We start from the raw sequence: 18025 nt of genomic DNA, 5'->3' as shown, positions 1-18025 counted from the left end.
TAACGTAACAAAATGTGGAAAAAGTCAAGAGGTCTGAATACTTTCCGAAGGCATTTAACATTGTGGATCAGGACTGCAGACATTGCTGTCGTGGCAGCCATGCCATGCCATTCCCCAACCATGGCCAGTGCCAAGGCATACCCTACTGCCCCATAAAGAGAGATGGGATGGTGTGGATGTTGGAGTGTTTCTTCGGTGTTGGATTCTAGGGGCTATATTAATCCCCTTCATCCTACCTGGGGGGATGTCTCTGCTCTGCCAACTTTCCCCTCCTCAAGATGTCTCAGCTCAAACCTAACTTACTTGACTTAGGGCTTATCATATTTTTCCCCTTTGGAGCATAGGACATCCATCATGGTTCTCCACCTCACTCTTTCCCCCACTCTACCCTGCTGTATCCTATAGTATTATATAGGCTATCCTATAGTAGGCAGTGAATCTCTCCATAGTCAAGCCTCACCAAACATAGACCTGTTATTCCCCTTCTGTCTCCGTGGTGCCTCCTGCCCTAACTGAGCCTAACTACTCTAACTGTAGGCTAATTCAATTCCAGGTCTGGGAGATTGTCATGGGGAGGGTTATTCTGGGTTCCAGTCTTTGTCACTGTTGGTGCCGGGCTGGATTGTCTAGCTCTGCCTGGTTTTGTCTTTTCCTCTGGCTGGACAGTTTTGTCTCTCTGTGCTTCTGCACACAGTGTGGACATTCAGCAATCTCACCCATTACATCACCTGGTCTGCACAGTCAGTCGCTGTGTGTCTAAACTGGTTCTGCCTGGTCACTGGTCACCGCCCACTGGGTGAAGATGGCGGTCCAAGGGTGCAGACATGGTGAGAGCCTTCGTCTTTCTTTTCCTGTCTTGTGTTTCCTCGCCCTGCCTCCTCTCTTTTCTCTCCTCCCTCTCCCTGGACGTCTCCTCTTACAAATAGGAGGGTTTGTCTTCCCATGTTTTAGGGATTACTGGAGGACAATTGATCAGCACGAAGAGAGACGTCTTGTGTTGTCATTGTTCAGTCTCTTTAACACTACCAAACAGTTAGGAGCAGAGTTATTTTTGTTGTCGATTTTGTGACTAGTCATATGTTGGTCTTGGTTTGTCATGATTGCCTTTTGTTGTGGTTGCCATTTGTTGTTATTATTTGAGGAGACTGTCTGTTGGTAGCATGTCGTTCTGTCAGATCAGATTGTGGTAATTGCCGAGGCTCCGGACTGTCAACAGACATACAGCCCACTGGCCTGTGACTGAAACTGAGTCACTTTAATAGACTTACTGCCTGGTTCTCACTGCTTATGGTGCTGCTGCCTGTCTCTATGTAGAAGTAGATATGGGGTAGCAGCGCCTTCCAGGCGTTGTTGTCAGTAACGTGTGCATGTGAGGGCTGCTTGTTTTTGGCGTCTCCGTAGGTTTGTTCACTTCCTCTGTGAGGTCAGAATGAGCTGCCATGTTGCTAGTGTGAGTGTGGAAGTGTAATTGCCTATGTGACATCTTCCTTCCTCTGCAAGCTAAATGGACACTTTCACACCAAGTGACATGCTTTGGACATTCTAGGGCTAAGCTGTGCATGATTACTTCCTCATATAGCAGAGATAAAGATCAGGAGGAGAAGACTAAGAGAGGAAGAACAGAGGAGAACTGACAGACAGAAAAGTATGTAGATTCTGGAACAGTTTGTTAAGAAGGGAGAGTGAGACCACAAGAAAGAATACAAGTAGTAGGGACAGGAAGCTAAGAGAGGATAAGGGTGGTCGAAGGAAAGCTGAAATACCTTCAGAAATGATCTGAATGTGTCAATTGAACATCATTCTTCCATGTCTTCCTGGAACCTGGGTTGATAGTATGTTTCCTGATACTTCTGGATGGATTCTAGGCTAAATCAACAACCCCTCGCTCCTCATGTAGAGAGAATCTCCGCTCCTTTCAGAAATGTGAAAGACCCTCCTGTCTGTTCAATAACCTGCCAGAGCTGTAGAGGCTGGTTTCCAAGGCTCCAAAGTCCAGGCAGTGGAACAAGGCCTATAGTGTTGAGGGTGATGATTGATACCTTACCTCAGGTTTTAACTTACTCCAATAAGTCACTAAGTCAGTTCATTTTGGTTCCTATACATACAGTACTGTAGCTTGTAACTCAAAACACACAAATGTACATGAACCCACTGCCACTGCTATAATGCACACATTACCAACACATAATACCGTAAATATGATTTCTCTGTTACTATTGTCCAACATGTTATGTTATGCTTATTATAGTACATATCATCTTCAAACCAATTTCCATAATAGTAAAAATCTGCTGGCATGCAGACAACAAACACACTGCCACTTTCTGCACCTTGGCTTAAGAAAACAGCGGAGAATAAACATTGGAATTGTTAAGTGCCTTGCTCAAGGGCACATCAAAATAATTGTCACCTTGGGGAGTCAAACCAGCGACCTCTCGTTTACTGACCAACGCTCTAAACCTCTAGGCCACATCTGACTTGCCTCAGTAAATCATCTGTTCTACCCTGACATTTGATGTGGTTTCTCTGGAACAGATAGGCTAACCAGCCTCTCTCTGATCATTTTGTTGCCCTAAGGTTGCTTTACTTTATATCTTACCCTTCACGATGGTGGCCACCACCAGGGTCATTGCACTGACTGTTAAATCCATCCGATCCAAGAGGATTTCCAATAACGCCTTGGTGGGCTATATCGGGTTCTGTGCATGACCTGGTGGGTATTTCGGTCCCCACTGAGAGTGTGTATAATGTTCGGACAGACGCTGACACACTGTTCTCATATGTTCAGAGTGGCCCTGAGTAACCTCTCCACTGTCGCCACACTGCAGCAGAGCAGAGGCCCACGGAGGGAATGGAACACTGCCTCATGTAAATACCCTGACTCGGCTTAAATACATTTCTTCTGCTTCCCAGGGTTTCACCATTGTCTGTCTCTGGAATGGGGCCATTAAGAGAGAGATGTGTGCGTCTCGGTCCGATTGTGTGTTTGTCTCAGTCTGCGTGTCTGCATGTGTGCCTTTGTGTTAGTAAGTGGAAGTGAAACTGGAAACCAGCTGTAAAATCCAGCCAAAGATCATAGCAATTAACACACATTTTATCAGTGGAAATTTCATTTTTATAGTATATCTGAATCTCTTCATGGTTAAGTCATAAATAACCCTGCGTATTTTTGATGCAAACCTGTCCTTCTATCCGTTCCGTTCGAGTGTGTGTGTGTGTGTGTGTGTGTGTGTGTGTGTGTGTGTGTGTGTGTGTGTGTGTGTGTGTGTGTGTGTGTGTGTGTGTGTGTGTGTGTGTGTGTGTGTGTGTGTGTGTGTGTGTGTGTGTGTGTGTGTGTGTGTGTATGTGTGTGTGTGTGAGAGAGATCAATAAAGGGAGTCATGCAGCCCCTGGGTTTTGGGCTTAGAATGTGGATTTTACATTTTAGATGAATGGATTCCAAATAGCATTCGGGGGATCATGTCTTGTTGGTCGGTTTGTTCGTTGTCTGTCTCTCTGGTGAGGACCCTGCATCCCCGATTGCCCTCCTGTATTCCAGTCTCTTCTTATCTGACCTCTGACCTCTGACCTTTCCTCTGTAGATGACTCAGGAGACGAGGAGCCCACGACCCAGTCAGACCGCAGTGAGGGGATCCAGGGCACTCTGAAGACCCTGATCAGCAAGCTTGATGACCTCGGCACGTGTAACGACCTAATCGCCAAGCATGGGGCGGCCCTGCAGCGCTCTCTGAGTGAACTCGAGGCGCTGAGAGTCCCCGTGGAGGGAGGAGAGAAGGTCAAGGGCGTCAACGAGCGAGCCACCCTCTTCCGCATCACCTCGAATGCTATGATCAATGTGAGTAGTGAGACTTAAGGGTTCTACACATCTATTCAACTTAAGCTAACCAACTATGGATGATACGTTGACTATGTCCAGCGGCAACCAACTGACGCTACACACCGGGCAAATTCTTTCCACAACCGTCCAGAGACAGTTGGGTAGATGTGTAGAAGCCTTTACATGGCAAGGGTTAGGCCTACTGTGTGAAGGGTGACTAGCATTCTCAGTGCTATGGTATGATAGATGTGACAGGAAGGACACAGGTCAGCATTGTGTATATTGTAGTCGTCTACTTAAGATTCTTAAATGCTCTTGCAAATGTGACAGGAAAGGGAAACACTTCTCAGGTGGTACCTCTTTCTAGCATCGTATTGTTTACAGCATGCCACCAATCCAGTTACAGTATGTAAGATATGTGCAGGGGTGTTGTTAGCATCGGAACTAGCTGTTCTGTTGCTATTGTCACCGTGACCACAGAGAGTCATTTCCATTGGCCAAGTGGTATTATAGTGGACTAGAGGGCAGAGGAAAGGAGAGGTCGGTACTGAAGGAGTGATACCGGATCAGGGCTGGTTGGGGAGGACAGGAATAGTCTTGCCCCAACCCCAAACCTCCCTGGACCCTCCCAGCCCAGAGACCTGAGCCCAGAGAGGAATCCCAGAGCCCCCTCTTCCTCCACAAGACAGACATGCTCCTACAGGGGCCAGGCGCTACACAGACAACCAGGAAAGGTTTGTGTGTCTCTTCTACTCCTCTGCTTGGCTTTTATGTGTTTGACAATAAATAGCCTTGTTTTGTCTGGGCCACAGACTGCTATTTCTGTGGTGACGGGTGTCTGACACATGGGGGAATGCTCCCATAACATTGGTCACTGGCAGGTGGGATAGTGTAGCCAGGGCACATGTACTTTTGACATTTTGAACTGGCTTGAAGCTTGAACTGATACTGTGAGTGTGTTTGCTCAGTTGAATGAGAATCAACCAAGTAATCCACAGGAGTTCAGCCCCATTTAGAGTGTGGAGACATCTGTACTTTCATCACAGATTTTGTAGTCTTCTCTCTAAAGGATGCTCCCATAACATTGGTCACTGGCAGGTGGGATAGTGTAGCCAGGGCACATGTACTTTTGACATTTTGAACTGGCTTGAAGCTTGAACTGATACTGTGAGTGTGTTTGCTCAGTTGAATGAGAATCAACCAAGTAATCCACAGGAGTTCAGCCCCATTTAGAGTGTGGAGACATCTGTACTTTCATCACAGATTTTGTAGTCTTCCCTCTAAAGGATGCGCTTTTTTTCTGCACACAGTTAATCACTGTTTTAATTAATTGGAGTGGGAACTGAAAGTTACTGGACAGGCAATTAAACATGCCCTGTAGGATTTCCTATCTCATTACAACACTGTTAGATCTGGTTCAACTAGAGACGCTGTGGGGAAAGTGCTGCTTCAGGTTGGTTTTATGCAAAGGAAGGGGGAGTAGAGAGCCTAGCTATTTGATCACAGCTACAGTTGTTGTACCCTTTTTGTTTGCGTTTGGCTTGTGATGCAGTTTGATATTTACACTTCCATCATTTAGCAGACGCTCTTACAACTTACAGTAAGTAGCGAGTGCATACATGTTCACTTTCTTTTCTACTGGTCCCCCATGGGTATCGAACCCACAACCCTGGCATTGCAAGCACCATGCTCCACCAACTGAGCTATACGGGACCATATGTCACCAACACTGCCCTTTCTCTTCACTAACTTGGGGGTTGGAGGTGGTTGAGCGATGTTGTTCTGACCCTGAAGGGAAGCTTGGACACTGGTTCATTTTGGGGTGATGTAACTCCTCACGTGTTGTGTGACTGCTGTGTCGGTGAGGTGGCACAAGTGTGTGTTTGTGTGTTTGAGTGCTTGCGTGCGTGCGTTTGCACAAGTTTGCAATGGGTTCCCCTTTCCATGTTATGTTATCTAGCCATATGAAACATCGAAGGAAATTGACACAGCCAATCATGCTCATTCTGTAAAGTGAACCAGGACATTTAATTCAGCACGGACTAAAATATGTTAAACCTCCTTGATTTTCATGTTGAATCATTATTCTATACACTGAGTTCAGACATGATATTCCCCAACCGTGAGCTACACGCAGCAGTCTGTTTAAATAATAGATTCAGCAGAACAAATGTGGAACCAAAGTCGGGTTGAAGTTGATATTTAGTTTCATATGTGCCTGAAGAGCAGAAGGAAGTAAGTAGCTCCGTCACATGATTCACTTTCAGTCTGAATAGTAAAAACAGGACACTTCATACTTGACTGCTGAAGGTAAGAGGCTGTTATTTAGTTACAATAGGCTAACCCTGCTTGTCATTTGGCTGTGAATTGTAAAATCACTGAAACACTTTGAGTTAACACTTCTGGTTTTGGTGTCAGGTCATCAGCAAGTAAGTAGCCTAGTCCGAACCAGAACAGCCCGCAAAGCAGGAGACCGATTTCTGTAGCATGAGGCAGCTTGATGTACAAGAACCCCCCGTGGACAGGACGTGGGACTCGGGCTCGTTGCTTGTCAGTTAGGCTAACTGATTCATTCATGTGATAAGCTATACTGTTGGATCTAAACTCGTAACATGTTGATTGGTTGTGTGCACATTGTAGCACTTCAAAATAAACACCCTGTATATTCAGATATATTTTTACCAAAGCACCATGTAGGTTAATGGTCTCCTAGTTCTGCATCTCTATTCTAAATGGTGGTGGGTTGGTGTGAAATATTCTATTATTTTGAGCTACAGGCTCAGTGGGGGGGATATATAGGATGTCATGTCCCTGTTCCTGTGGCCTCTGTCTGAGGCCGATATGTCCTATCTGTGCAGCCCACTGATCTGAGAGGACACAGATTATCTGTGCTCTGTGACACGCGTGGCCCTCAGCTACACACCTCAACCAGAACGATGGCCAAGTGGTTTCAGCTATCCAATGGCCTGTGGTACCGGGACCAAAGAGGTTTTTAATGGGTGAATGCTGAACAGGATGCTGCACTGACTGCATAACAATGTGCTCATAGGATCAGAGCACTCAGTGGTTGTGTTGATTTGAGGACAAGGAGGTCCATGGATGGATGTACAGTCTAGACAGGTTTATCAGGGTATACTGTTTAGGCTAGTTGTTTAACCATTCACCCGGATACTTACTTGGGGAAAGAGTGGTAGCCTGCAGGACTGATGTGTTTCTGCTTTCTCCACAGTTTTCTTATCACACTGTGTGTCCCATTGACCTCCCAAAACATTCTGTGGTCAGACATGATGTAGTTGGGGAAAATGCTGACACATTCTACTTGTATGTTTTGATCTAGAGTAAGATCCCTGTTTCGCCAATAATGCCAAGACCACAGTCGTAACTCAGAAGACCTTTTATGACTTGCCCTGAGTTCACTTTTTTTTGCCTGTGGATAAACATTCCCTCTCTGATGCTATAGTGTGGAAACTCAGAGCCTGCCCCTAAGACATGATTTAATATGCACACAGTAGCTGACACTGATGAGAGAGGCGAAGAGATATAAGTCATTCTCAAGATGTTGATGATAGTGCTAACAGTGGTCTAAATACGGACAAACATCAGCTTAATTGGAAAACTGATGTCCTTCCACCAGTCAAGAAAGGACCTGGTAGCCCTAAACATCTACAAATCCACAAGATAAATATCCTTGTGTGCATATTTGACTCTTTCATGATTTTACATGCCTCTACTCCTTATCTTCTGTCTGACATCCAGTGTTTGATGTGTGTCTGTGTGCTATGTTGTGTTTGTGATGATTAGGCGTGTCGGGACTTCCTGGACCTAGCGGAGACCCACAGCAGGAGATGGCAGCGGGCGCTGCAGTATGAGAGAGAGCAGCGTATTCACCTGGAGGAGACCATAGAGCAGCTAGCCAAGCAGCACAACAGTCTGGAGAGAGCCTGGAGAGAGGCCCCCACACTGTCCGCCAACACGCCCAGCGCCCCCACCACAGAGAAGGGTAAGGCAGACAGTCGGGCCCCTTAGTATTGCCCCTTAGTCCTTAGACTAACAGGACTCTGTTCATTTAGAGAAATAGACCATCTTGGGGAAATAGGAAATTGTAAGTCATGTCAGATGGTTTTGAATGATATTGTCTCTGTAATTAGACTGGAAGATACATTTCTCATGAGAGTAGTATTCAAATGGACACAATCACTCCTCACCTTTCCTTTGTGATAGCCATCCTAGTGATAGCCATCCTAGTGATAGCCATCCTAGTGATAGCCATCCTTTGTGATAGCCATCCTAGTGATAGCCATCCTAGTGATAGCCATCCTAGTGATAGCCATCCTTTGTGATAGCCATCCTAGTGATAGCCATCCTTTGTGATAGCCATCCTAGTGATAGCCATCCTAGTGATAGCCATCCTAGTGATAGCCATCCTAGTGATAGCCATCCTTTGTGATAGCCATCCTAGTGATAGCCATCCTAGTGATAGCCATCCTTTGTGATAGCCATCCTAGTGATAGCCATCCTTTGTGATAGCCATCCTAGTGATAGCCATCCTAGTGATAGCCATCCTAGTGATAGCCATCCTAGTGATAGCCATCCTTTGTGATAGCCATCCTAGCGTAAAACAGTAAGCTGTGTATCACACAGGAATGGATATATTACATTTTGTCAATCTGAGGTTGTATTGAAGTTGGAGTTGTTGCTTCCCTTCTCGTCTGGAATCAAGTTCAGTTCATATTTAGCCTACAGGGACGTTACCTATTAAAGTCTAATGTTCTTTATTCATCTCCATGAGCATTTGATTAGCTACCCAACCTTCCTTTCCCCTCCACAAATCATGTGACTACTGCTGCACCAGTATAGAGCAGGATGTGTGTTAAATATTGCTTTACTGTGTGTGTGTTTGTGTTTGCTTTTGTGTGTGTGTGTGTGTTCTCTCAGTAGGGAGTGAGAGGCTGCAGAAAGGGGAGGCGAGTGATGAAGATGAGGATACAGAATACTTTGACGCCATGGAGGAGTCCCCTGCCTTTATCACAGTGACCGCCACTGAGAACACACAGCACAGGTCAGTCTCACCCTGTGGCCTGTACAGTACACTCACGCCTCCGTCTGCTTTTCACATCCACCTCAATGGATCATGGCAGTTTAGCTTGGTATTACTTGAGTATAAGACGGATTCGGTGTGAATAGATTGTGACAAATACAAAGACTGGATGCCTTGATTGTGCCTGTTGATGGATTCTGTAGTGTTTACACCAGAATATCTGTCAAGCCCCAGAGCCACACAGTGCACCTCATATTGCCTGTGTATGACTCATTCCTTTCATCAGCAGCTCAATAAACCTAAAACTTCAGAACCTCTTTCCCTCTCTGTGCTCATAATCTATCACTCACACACACACACACACACACACACACACACACACACACACACACACACACACACACACACACACACACACACACACAATGACTCATACCTGTTGTACGGTGGCAGTGTTGTCTGTCTGTTTTTAATGAGTGTCTGTCTGTTTTTAATGAGTGTCTGTCTTTACTGGACTGGCTCTGGAAATATTAACAGCTGAAGATGTTGTTGTCTCTATGATAAAAGACAGCTCATCCCCTCACTGCTCCTCTACTAGGGAATGACCCACGGCCCGGCCACTTCTCTGTTTTGGACTTATGCTTTCATCTCCAAAATACTTTGGGTTTGTTATGTGTCTCAGTTGAAGAATTAGGGTAGTTGTTTTTTGCTGCCCTGTTTTACCAGAACACCTGTTGAGACACTATTTACATATATTCCTTTCCCCGTGAGGAGAATAGAACGTTTCTATTTCCCAGATACATATTCTGCTGCTCCTCTCCAATCAGAGACACAGCTATCCACCTCTAACACAGCAGCTCAGAGACACATCTATCCACCTCTAACACAACAGCTCAGAGACACATCTATCCACCTCTAACACAGCAGCTCAGAGACACATCTATACACCTCCAACACAGCAGTTCAGAGACACATCTATCCACCTCTAACACAGCAGCTCAGAGACACATCTATCCACCTCTAACACAGCAGCTCAGAGACACATCTATCCACCTCTAACACAACAGCTCAGAGACACATCTATCCACCTCTAACACAGCAGCTCAGAGACACATCTATCCACCTCTAACACAGCAGTTCAGAGACACATCTATACACCTCCAACACAGCAGTTCAGAGACACATCTATCCACCTCTAACACAGCAGCTCAGAGACACATCTATCCACCTCTAACACAGCAGCTCAGAGACACATCTATCCACCTCTAACACAACAGCTCAGAGACACATCTATCCACCTCCAACACAGCAGCTCAGAGACACATCTATCCACCTCCAACACAGCAGCTCAGAGACACATCTATCCACCTCCAACACAACAGCTCAGAGACACATCTATCCACCTCTAACACAGCAGCTCAGAGACACATCTATCCACCTCTAACACAGCAGCTCAGAGACACATCTATCCACCTCTAACACAGCAGCTCAGAGACACATCTATCCACCTCCAACACAACAGCTCAGAGACACAGCTATCCACCTCTAACACAGCAGCTCAGAGACACATCTATCCACCTCCAACACAACAGCTCAGAGACACATCTATCCACCTCCAACACAACAGCTCAGAGACACATCTATCCACCTCTAACACAACAGCTCAGAGACACATCTATCCACCTCTAACACAGCAGCTCAGAGACACATCTATCCACCTCTAACACAGCAGCTCAGAGACACATCTATACACCTCTAACACAGCAGCTCAGAGACATATCTATCCACTTCTAACACAGCAGCTCAGAGACACATCTATACACCTCTAACACAGCAGCTCAGAGACACATCTATCCACTTCTAACACAGCAGCTCAGAGACACATCTATACACCTCTAACACAGCAGCTCAGAGACACATCTATCCACTTCTAACACAGCAGCTCAGAGACACATCTATCCACCTCTAACACAGCAGCTCAGAGACACATCTATACACCTCCAACACAGCAGTTCAGAGACACATCTATCCACCTCTAACACAGCAGTTCAGAGACACATCTATACACCTCCAACACAGCAGTTCAGAGACACATCTATCCACCTCTAACACAGCAGCTCAGAGACACATCTATCCACCTCTAACACAACAGTTCAGAGACACATCTATCCACCTCCAACACAGCAGCTCAGAGACACATCTATCCACCTCCAACACAGCAGCTCAGAGACACATCTATACACCTCCAACACAGCAGCTCAGAGACACATCTATCCACCTCCAACACAGCAGCTCAGAGACACATCTATCGCCCTCTAACACAACAGTTCAGAGACACATCTATCCACCTCCAACACAGCAGCTCAGAGACACATCTATACACCTCCAACACAGCAGTTCAGAGACACATCTATCCACCTCCAACACAGCAGCTCAGAGACACATCTATACACCTCCAACACAGCAGCTCAGAGACACATCTATCGCCCTCTAACACAGCAGCTCAGAGACACATCTATCGCCCTCTAACACAGCAGCTCAGAGACACATCTATCGCCCTCTAACACAGCAGTTCAGAGACACATCTATCCACCTCCAACACAGCAGCTCAGAGACACATCTATACACCTCCAACACAGCAGCTCAGAGACACATCTATCCACCTCTAACACAGCAGCTCAGAGACACATCTATCCACCTCTAACACAAATCAAATCAAATCAAATTTATTTATATAGCCCTTCGTACATCAGCTGATATCTCAAAGTGCTGTACAGAAACCCAGCCTAAAACCCCAAACAGCAAGCAATGCAGGTGTAGAAGCACGGTGGCTAGGAAAAACTCCCTAGAAAGGCCAAAACCTAGGAAGAAACCTAGAGAGGAACCAGGCTATGTGGGGTGGCCAGTCCTCTTCTGGCTGTGCCGGGTGGAGATTATAACAAAACATGGTCAAGATGTTCAAATGTTCATAAATGACCAGCATGGTCGAATAATAATAAGGCAGAATAGTTGAAACTGGAGCAGCAGCACAGTCAGGTGGACTGGGGACAGCAAGGAGTCATCATGTCAGGTATTCCTGGGGCATGGTCCTATGGCTCAGGTCCTCCGAGAGAGAGAAAGAAAGAGAGAATTAGAGAGAGCATATGTGGGATGGCCAGTCCTCTTCTGGCTGTGCCGGGTGGAGATTATAACAGAACATGGCCAAGATGTTCAAATGTTCATAAATGACCAGCATGGTCGAATAATAATAAGGCAGAACAGTTGAAACTGGAGCAGCAGCACAGCCAGGTGGACTGGGGACAGCAAGGAGTCATCATGTCAGGTAGTCCTGGGGCATGGTCCTAGGGCTCAGGTCCTCCGAGAGAGAGAAAGAGAGAAGGAGAGAATTAGAGAACGCACACTTAGATTCACACAGGACACCGAATAGGACAGGAGAAGTACTCCAGATATAACAAACTGACCCTAGCCCCCCGACACATAAACTACTGCAGCATAAATACTGGAGGCTGAGACAGGAGGGGTCAGGAGTCACTGTGGCCCCATCCGAGGACACCCCCGGACAGGGCCAAACAGGAAGGATATAACCCCACCCACTTTGCCAAAGCACAGCCCCCACAACACTAGAGGGATATCTTCAACCACCAACTTACCATCCTGAGACAAGGCTGAGTATAGCCCACAAAGACCTCCGCCACGGCACAACCCAAGGGGGGGGGGGGGGGCCAACCCAGACAGGATGACCACATCAGTGACTCAACCCACTCAGGTGACGCACCCCCTCCAGGGACGGCATGAGAGAGCCCCAGTAAAGCCAGTGACTCAGCCCCTGTAATAGGGTTAGAGGCAGAGAATCCCAGTGGAAAGAGGGGAACCGGCCAGGCAGAGACAGCAAGGGCGGTTCGTTGCTCCAGAGCCTTCCCACTCCTGGGCCAGACTACACTCAATCATATGACCCACTGAAGAGATGAGTCTTCAATAGAGACTTAAAGGTTGAGACCGAGTTTGCACAACAGCTCAGAGACACATCTATACACCTCCAACACAGCAGCTCAGAGACACATCTATCCACCTCCAACACAACAGCTCAGAGACACATCTATACACCTCCAACACAGCAGCTCAGAGACACATCTATCCACCTCCAACACAGCAGTTCAGAGACACATCTATCCACCTCTAACACAGCAGCTCAGAGACACATCTATCCACCTCTAACACAGCAGCTCAGAGACACAGCTATCCACCTCTAACACAGCAGCTCAGAGACACATCTATCCACCTCCAACACAGCAGCTCAGAGACACATCTATCCACCTCCAACACAGCAGCTCAGAGACACATCTATCCACCTCCAACACAGCAGCTCAGAGACACATCTATCCACCTCTAACACAGCAGCTCAGAGACACATCTATCCACCTCCAACACAGCAGCTCAGAGACACATCTATACACCTCCAACACAGCAGCTCAGAGACACATCTATCCACCTCTAACACAGCAGCTCAGAGACACATCTATACACCTCCAACACAGCAGCTCAGAGACACATCTATCTACCTCCAACACAGCAGCTCAGAGACACATCTATCCACCTCTAACACAGCAGCTCAGAGACACATCTATACACCTCTAACACAGCAGCTCAGAGACACATCTATCCACCTCCAACACAGCAGCTCAGAGACACATCTATCCACCTCCAACACAGCAGCTCAGAGACACATCTATACACCTCCAACACAGCAGCTCAGAGACACATCTATACACCTCCAACACAGCAGCTCAGAGACACATCTATACACCTCCAACACAGCAGCTCAGAGACACATCTATACACCTCTAACACAGCAGCTCAGAGACCGATCCGATGTTACACACAGCCATGTGCTGAATAGAGCCATCTATCTATGACTAGCTGCCTGCGCCCACCTGTTTCCGTTATTTTGTGTGTGTTTCGATGTGTGTGTCTGCGTACATGTGTGTGTGTGTGTGTGTGTGTGTGTGTGCATGCGTGTGTTATTGTTAAGAGGACGTTTCTCCCTCTTCTAGGCATTCTCAGAGTAACCTGAGTGGAGCGAGTGGAGGCCAGACCAATGACTGGAACCAGGAAAATGTGAGTGTCTCTTTCCTCCAAACAGTTCTCAGTGATAATCCACATGCGTGTCCACATCTAGGCTTTATACTATTCACCTTTGTCACTGTGTGTGAAGCTCTTTGAGTTATTTTTAACCAATGGCTGTTTCCTAGCATCCTGTTAAGGACAATAGCATATCACAAACTTGGGCATGTTTTGTTGCATTCTCAAACACACACACACACACAAACACACACACAGGAACACACATACACACACAAGCTCTCTCTCTCTCTTGCCATCATTTCTCTGGATCTTAATTACCAGTCAGACATCTGTTTTCCCAATTCTATCCCTCTCATTCTCCTCTTTTATTCCATCTCTTCCTCCCTCTCTTTCTCTCTTTCTCTGTCACTCTACTTCCAGATGGGGACTCACTGAGTCCCTGACAAGCTAAGATCTACAAAGTTAGAGATCTACTGTCACGGATCCCTCCGGAACTTTCATTATGCACACCTGTCCCCTATTCCCACTGATTAGCACTTGTATAAGTGTGCCCTTTGGTGTCCATTGGACTGTCTATTATTGTTACAATGTCTGTTGGTGCGTGTGAGTACCTGTGCTGTGTGTTTTGGGCTTTCGTGCCCTTGTGGATTGTGCAGACGATTACGGGTGTTGTCCCGTGTGTTAATCATTGTGCGCGTGTGTATTTATTCGAGGTACTCCTCGCTCTTTTGTTTGGGTTTCAACCCTGTGTTTTTGTTACGTGTTTGTTTTGGTCTTCATGTCCTTACATGGCACACCGTCATTTGGGGTATAATAAAAAAAACGATTACCCATTCCTGCGCCTGTCTCCCGACTCATATATACCAACGTGACATCTACACTGACAGTGACAGACGTTTCTCTCTCTCTCTCTCTCTCTCTCTCAGGTGTATCCTAGCTGTAATGATTCAGGGAAGGAGCTGCAGCCCCTCAGAAGGAGGAGGAGCCACATCCCAGACAAACCCAATTACTCCCTCAACCTGTGGAGCATCATGAAGAACTGCATCGGCAAGGAGCTCTCCAAGATCCCCATGCCTGTGAGTGTCATGCTTGTGTCCATGTAGTAGAATGAGCCTGGGTGTGAGTACATGAGAGGTGGGTAGCGCAGGCATCCCAATAGGCTGCTATTTGGGACTCATCCGAAATGTGCTAGTCAATGACAAAACTCTTCTAACCACTGCCGTCTGTCTGTCTGTCTTTCTCTCTGTCCACCTGTCTGTCTACAGGTGAACTTCAACGAGCCTCTGTCCATGCTGCAGCGGCTGACAGAGGACCTGGAGTACCATGAGCTGCTGGACAAGGCGGCGCGCTGCGAGAGCTCCCTGGAGCAGCTGTGTCTGGTGGCAGCCTTCTCTGTGTCCTCCTACTCCACCACCGTCCACCGCACGGCCAAGCCCTTCAACCCCCTGCTGGGGGAGACCTATGAGCTGGACCGACTGGAGGACTTTGGCTACCGCTCGCTGTGTGAGCAGGTACACACAGAGACAGAGATAAATGACAATATTAGGCTGAGACAAACACACACACAGGAAAATTCTCCATGTGTCTGCAAATGACACTACAAAACATACAAGCCATGATGATACAGAAAGTACCAATGATTGACATACTATAGCTAGTGACCTTCCTTTGAGTGTGTAAATACCCCCCCCCCAGGTGAGCCATCACCCCCCAGCAGCATCTCACCATGTGATTTCTCAGCGAGGCTGGACCCTCTGGCAGGAAATCACCATAGCCAGCAAGTTTCGTGGCAAATACCTCTCCATAATGCCTCTGGGTGAGTTGCTGTATATTCAGAATGTACCGAGCACTGTCAACACACACTCAATGCAAATAAAGGTCTCATGACTGTGTACAGTGGCCTCTGTAATTATAGGGACAGTGAAGCATGTTTTCTTCTTTTGGCTCTATACTCCAAAAGTTTGGATTTGACATCAAACAATGACTGAGGTTAAATTGCAGACTTTTTATCCACATCGGGTGAACCGTTTAGAAATGACAGCACTTTTTGTATATAGTCTCCTATTTTAGGGGGGCAAATGTATTGGGACAAATTCACTTACAGTACCAGTCAAAAGTTTGGACACACCTACTCATTCAAGGGTTTTTCTTTATTTTTTCTATTTTCTACATGGTAGAATAATAGTGAAGACATCAACACAATGAAATTACATATGGAATCATGTAGTAACCAAAAAAGTGTTAAACAAATCAAAATATATTTTATATTTGAGATTCTTGAAAGTAGCCACCCTTTGCCTTGACAGTTTTGCACGATCTTGGCATTCTCTCAAACAGCTTCATGAGGTAGTCACCTGAAATGCATTTCAATTAACAGGTGTGCCTGGTTAAAAGTTAATTTGTGGAATGTCTTTCCTTAATCCGTTTGAGCCAATCAATTAGGTTGTGACAAGGTAGGGGTGGTATACAGAAGATAGCCCTATTTGGTAGAAGACCAAGTCCATATTATGGCAAGAACAGCTCAAATAAGCAAAGAGAAATTACAGTCCATCATTACTTTAGGACATGAAGGTCAGTCAATCCTGAAAATGTCAAGAACTTTGAAATTTTCTTCAAGTGCAGTCGCATAAACCATCAAGCTCTATGATGAAACTGGCTCTCATGAGGACCGCCACAGGAAAGGAAGACCCAAAGTTAACTTTGCTGCAGAAAATGCGTTCATTAGAGTTACCAGCCTCAGAAATTGCAGCCCAAATAAATGCTTCAGAGTTCAAGTAACAGACACATCTCAACATCAATTGTTCAGAGGAGACTGCATGAATCAGGCCTTCCTGGTCGAATTGCTGCAAAGAAACCACTACCGAAGACTTGCTTGGGCCAAGAAACACAAGCAATGGACAACAGACCGGTGGAAATCTGTCCTTTGGTCTGATGAGTCCAAATTGTATATTTTTGGTTCCAACCGTCGTGTCTTTGTGAGACAGAGAGTAGGTGAACGGATGATCTCAGCATGTGTGGTTCCCACCGTGAAGCATGGAGGAGGAGGTGTGATGGTATGGGGATGCTTTGCTGGTGACACTGTTGGTGATTGATTTATTTAGAATTAAAGGCACACTTAACAAGCATGGCTACAACAGCATTCTGCAGCAATACGCCATCCCATCTGATTTGCGCTTAGTGGGACTATAATTTGTTTTTCAACAGGATAATGACCCAACAGATATCCAGGCTGTGTAAGGGCTATTTTACCAAGAAGGAGAGTGATGGAGTGCTGCATCAGATGACCTGGCCTCCACAATCACCCCACCTCAACCCAATTGAGATGGTTTGGGATGAGTTGGAAAAGCAGCCAACAAGTGCTCAGCATTATGTGGGAACTCCTTCAAGACTTCAGGCATTCCAGGTGAAGCTGGTTGAGAGAATGCCAAGAGTGTGCAAAGCTGTCAACAAGGCAAAGGGTGGCTACTTTGAATAAATATTTTGATTTAACACTTTTGGTTATTACATGATTCCAAAATAAAGAAAAACCCTTGACTGAGTAGGTGTGTCCAAACTTTTGACTGGTACTGTATATGTATATTAAAGTAGAAAAAAGTTAAGTATTTGGTCCCATATTCATAGCATGCAATGACTACATCAAGCTTGTGACTCTACACATTTGTTGGATGCATTTGCTGTTTATTTTGGTTATGTTTCAGTTTATTTTATGCCCAATAGAAATGAATGGTAAATAATGTATTGTGTCGTTTTGGAGTCACTTTTATTGTAAATAAGTATATCATATATTCCAAAACGCTAATCTCCCCTGTTATTGTAATGGTGAGAGGTATGATATTTGTGCGTCTGTAACTTTCTCACTCATCATTATTCACCCGATATGGATGGAAATAAACAAAAATGAGAGTTGCCAGTCCGTACTAACCTCATAGTCCTTGTATGATGTCAAATCCACAACTTTTGGAGTATAGAGCCAAAAGAAGAAAAGATGCCTCACTGTCCCGATAATTACAGAGGACACTGTATATATGTTTATAGGTGGGAACACCGGGCTCTCTCTGTAGGCCTCTGAAACCCAGGCAACCTCAGCA

At 46.0% G+C, this 18025-nt stretch overlaps 1 protein-coding gene across 4 annotated transcripts in view; it reads left to right on the top strand.

The window, feature by feature from the left end:
- The window catches only part of LOC110525719 (oxysterol-binding protein 2), a 76944-nt gene that overhangs the window by 51290 nt on the left and 7629 nt on the right, over positions 1-18025 (top strand). For 2 of the 4 annotated variants that reach the window (XM_036979855.1, XM_036979857.1), the window contains exons 3-9: positions 3582-3835; positions 7619-7817; positions 8756-8876; positions 13907-13970; positions 14864-15013; positions 15203-15448; positions 15633-15753. In XM_036979855.1, coding sequence (XP_036835750.1) covers positions 3582-3835; positions 7619-7817; positions 8756-8876; positions 13907-13970; positions 14864-15013; positions 15203-15448; positions 15633-15753 — 1155 coding nt within the window. Of the gene's footprint in view, positions 1-3581; positions 3836-7618; positions 7818-8752; positions 8877-13906; positions 13971-14863; positions 15014-15202; positions 15449-15632; positions 15754-18025 lie in introns of all 4 variants that reach the window. The other 2 variants (XM_036979854.1, XM_036979856.1) reach the window with 1 other exon arrangement.

The sequence above is a fragment of the Oncorhynchus mykiss genome, chromosome 6, assembly GCF_013265735.2.
Source record: "Oncorhynchus mykiss isolate Arlee chromosome 6, USDA_OmykA_1.1, whole genome shotgun sequence".
NCBI lineage: Eukaryota > Metazoa > Chordata > Actinopteri > Salmoniformes > Salmonidae > Oncorhynchus > Oncorhynchus mykiss.
This window is presented reverse-complemented; position numbering and strand designations above follow the sequence as displayed.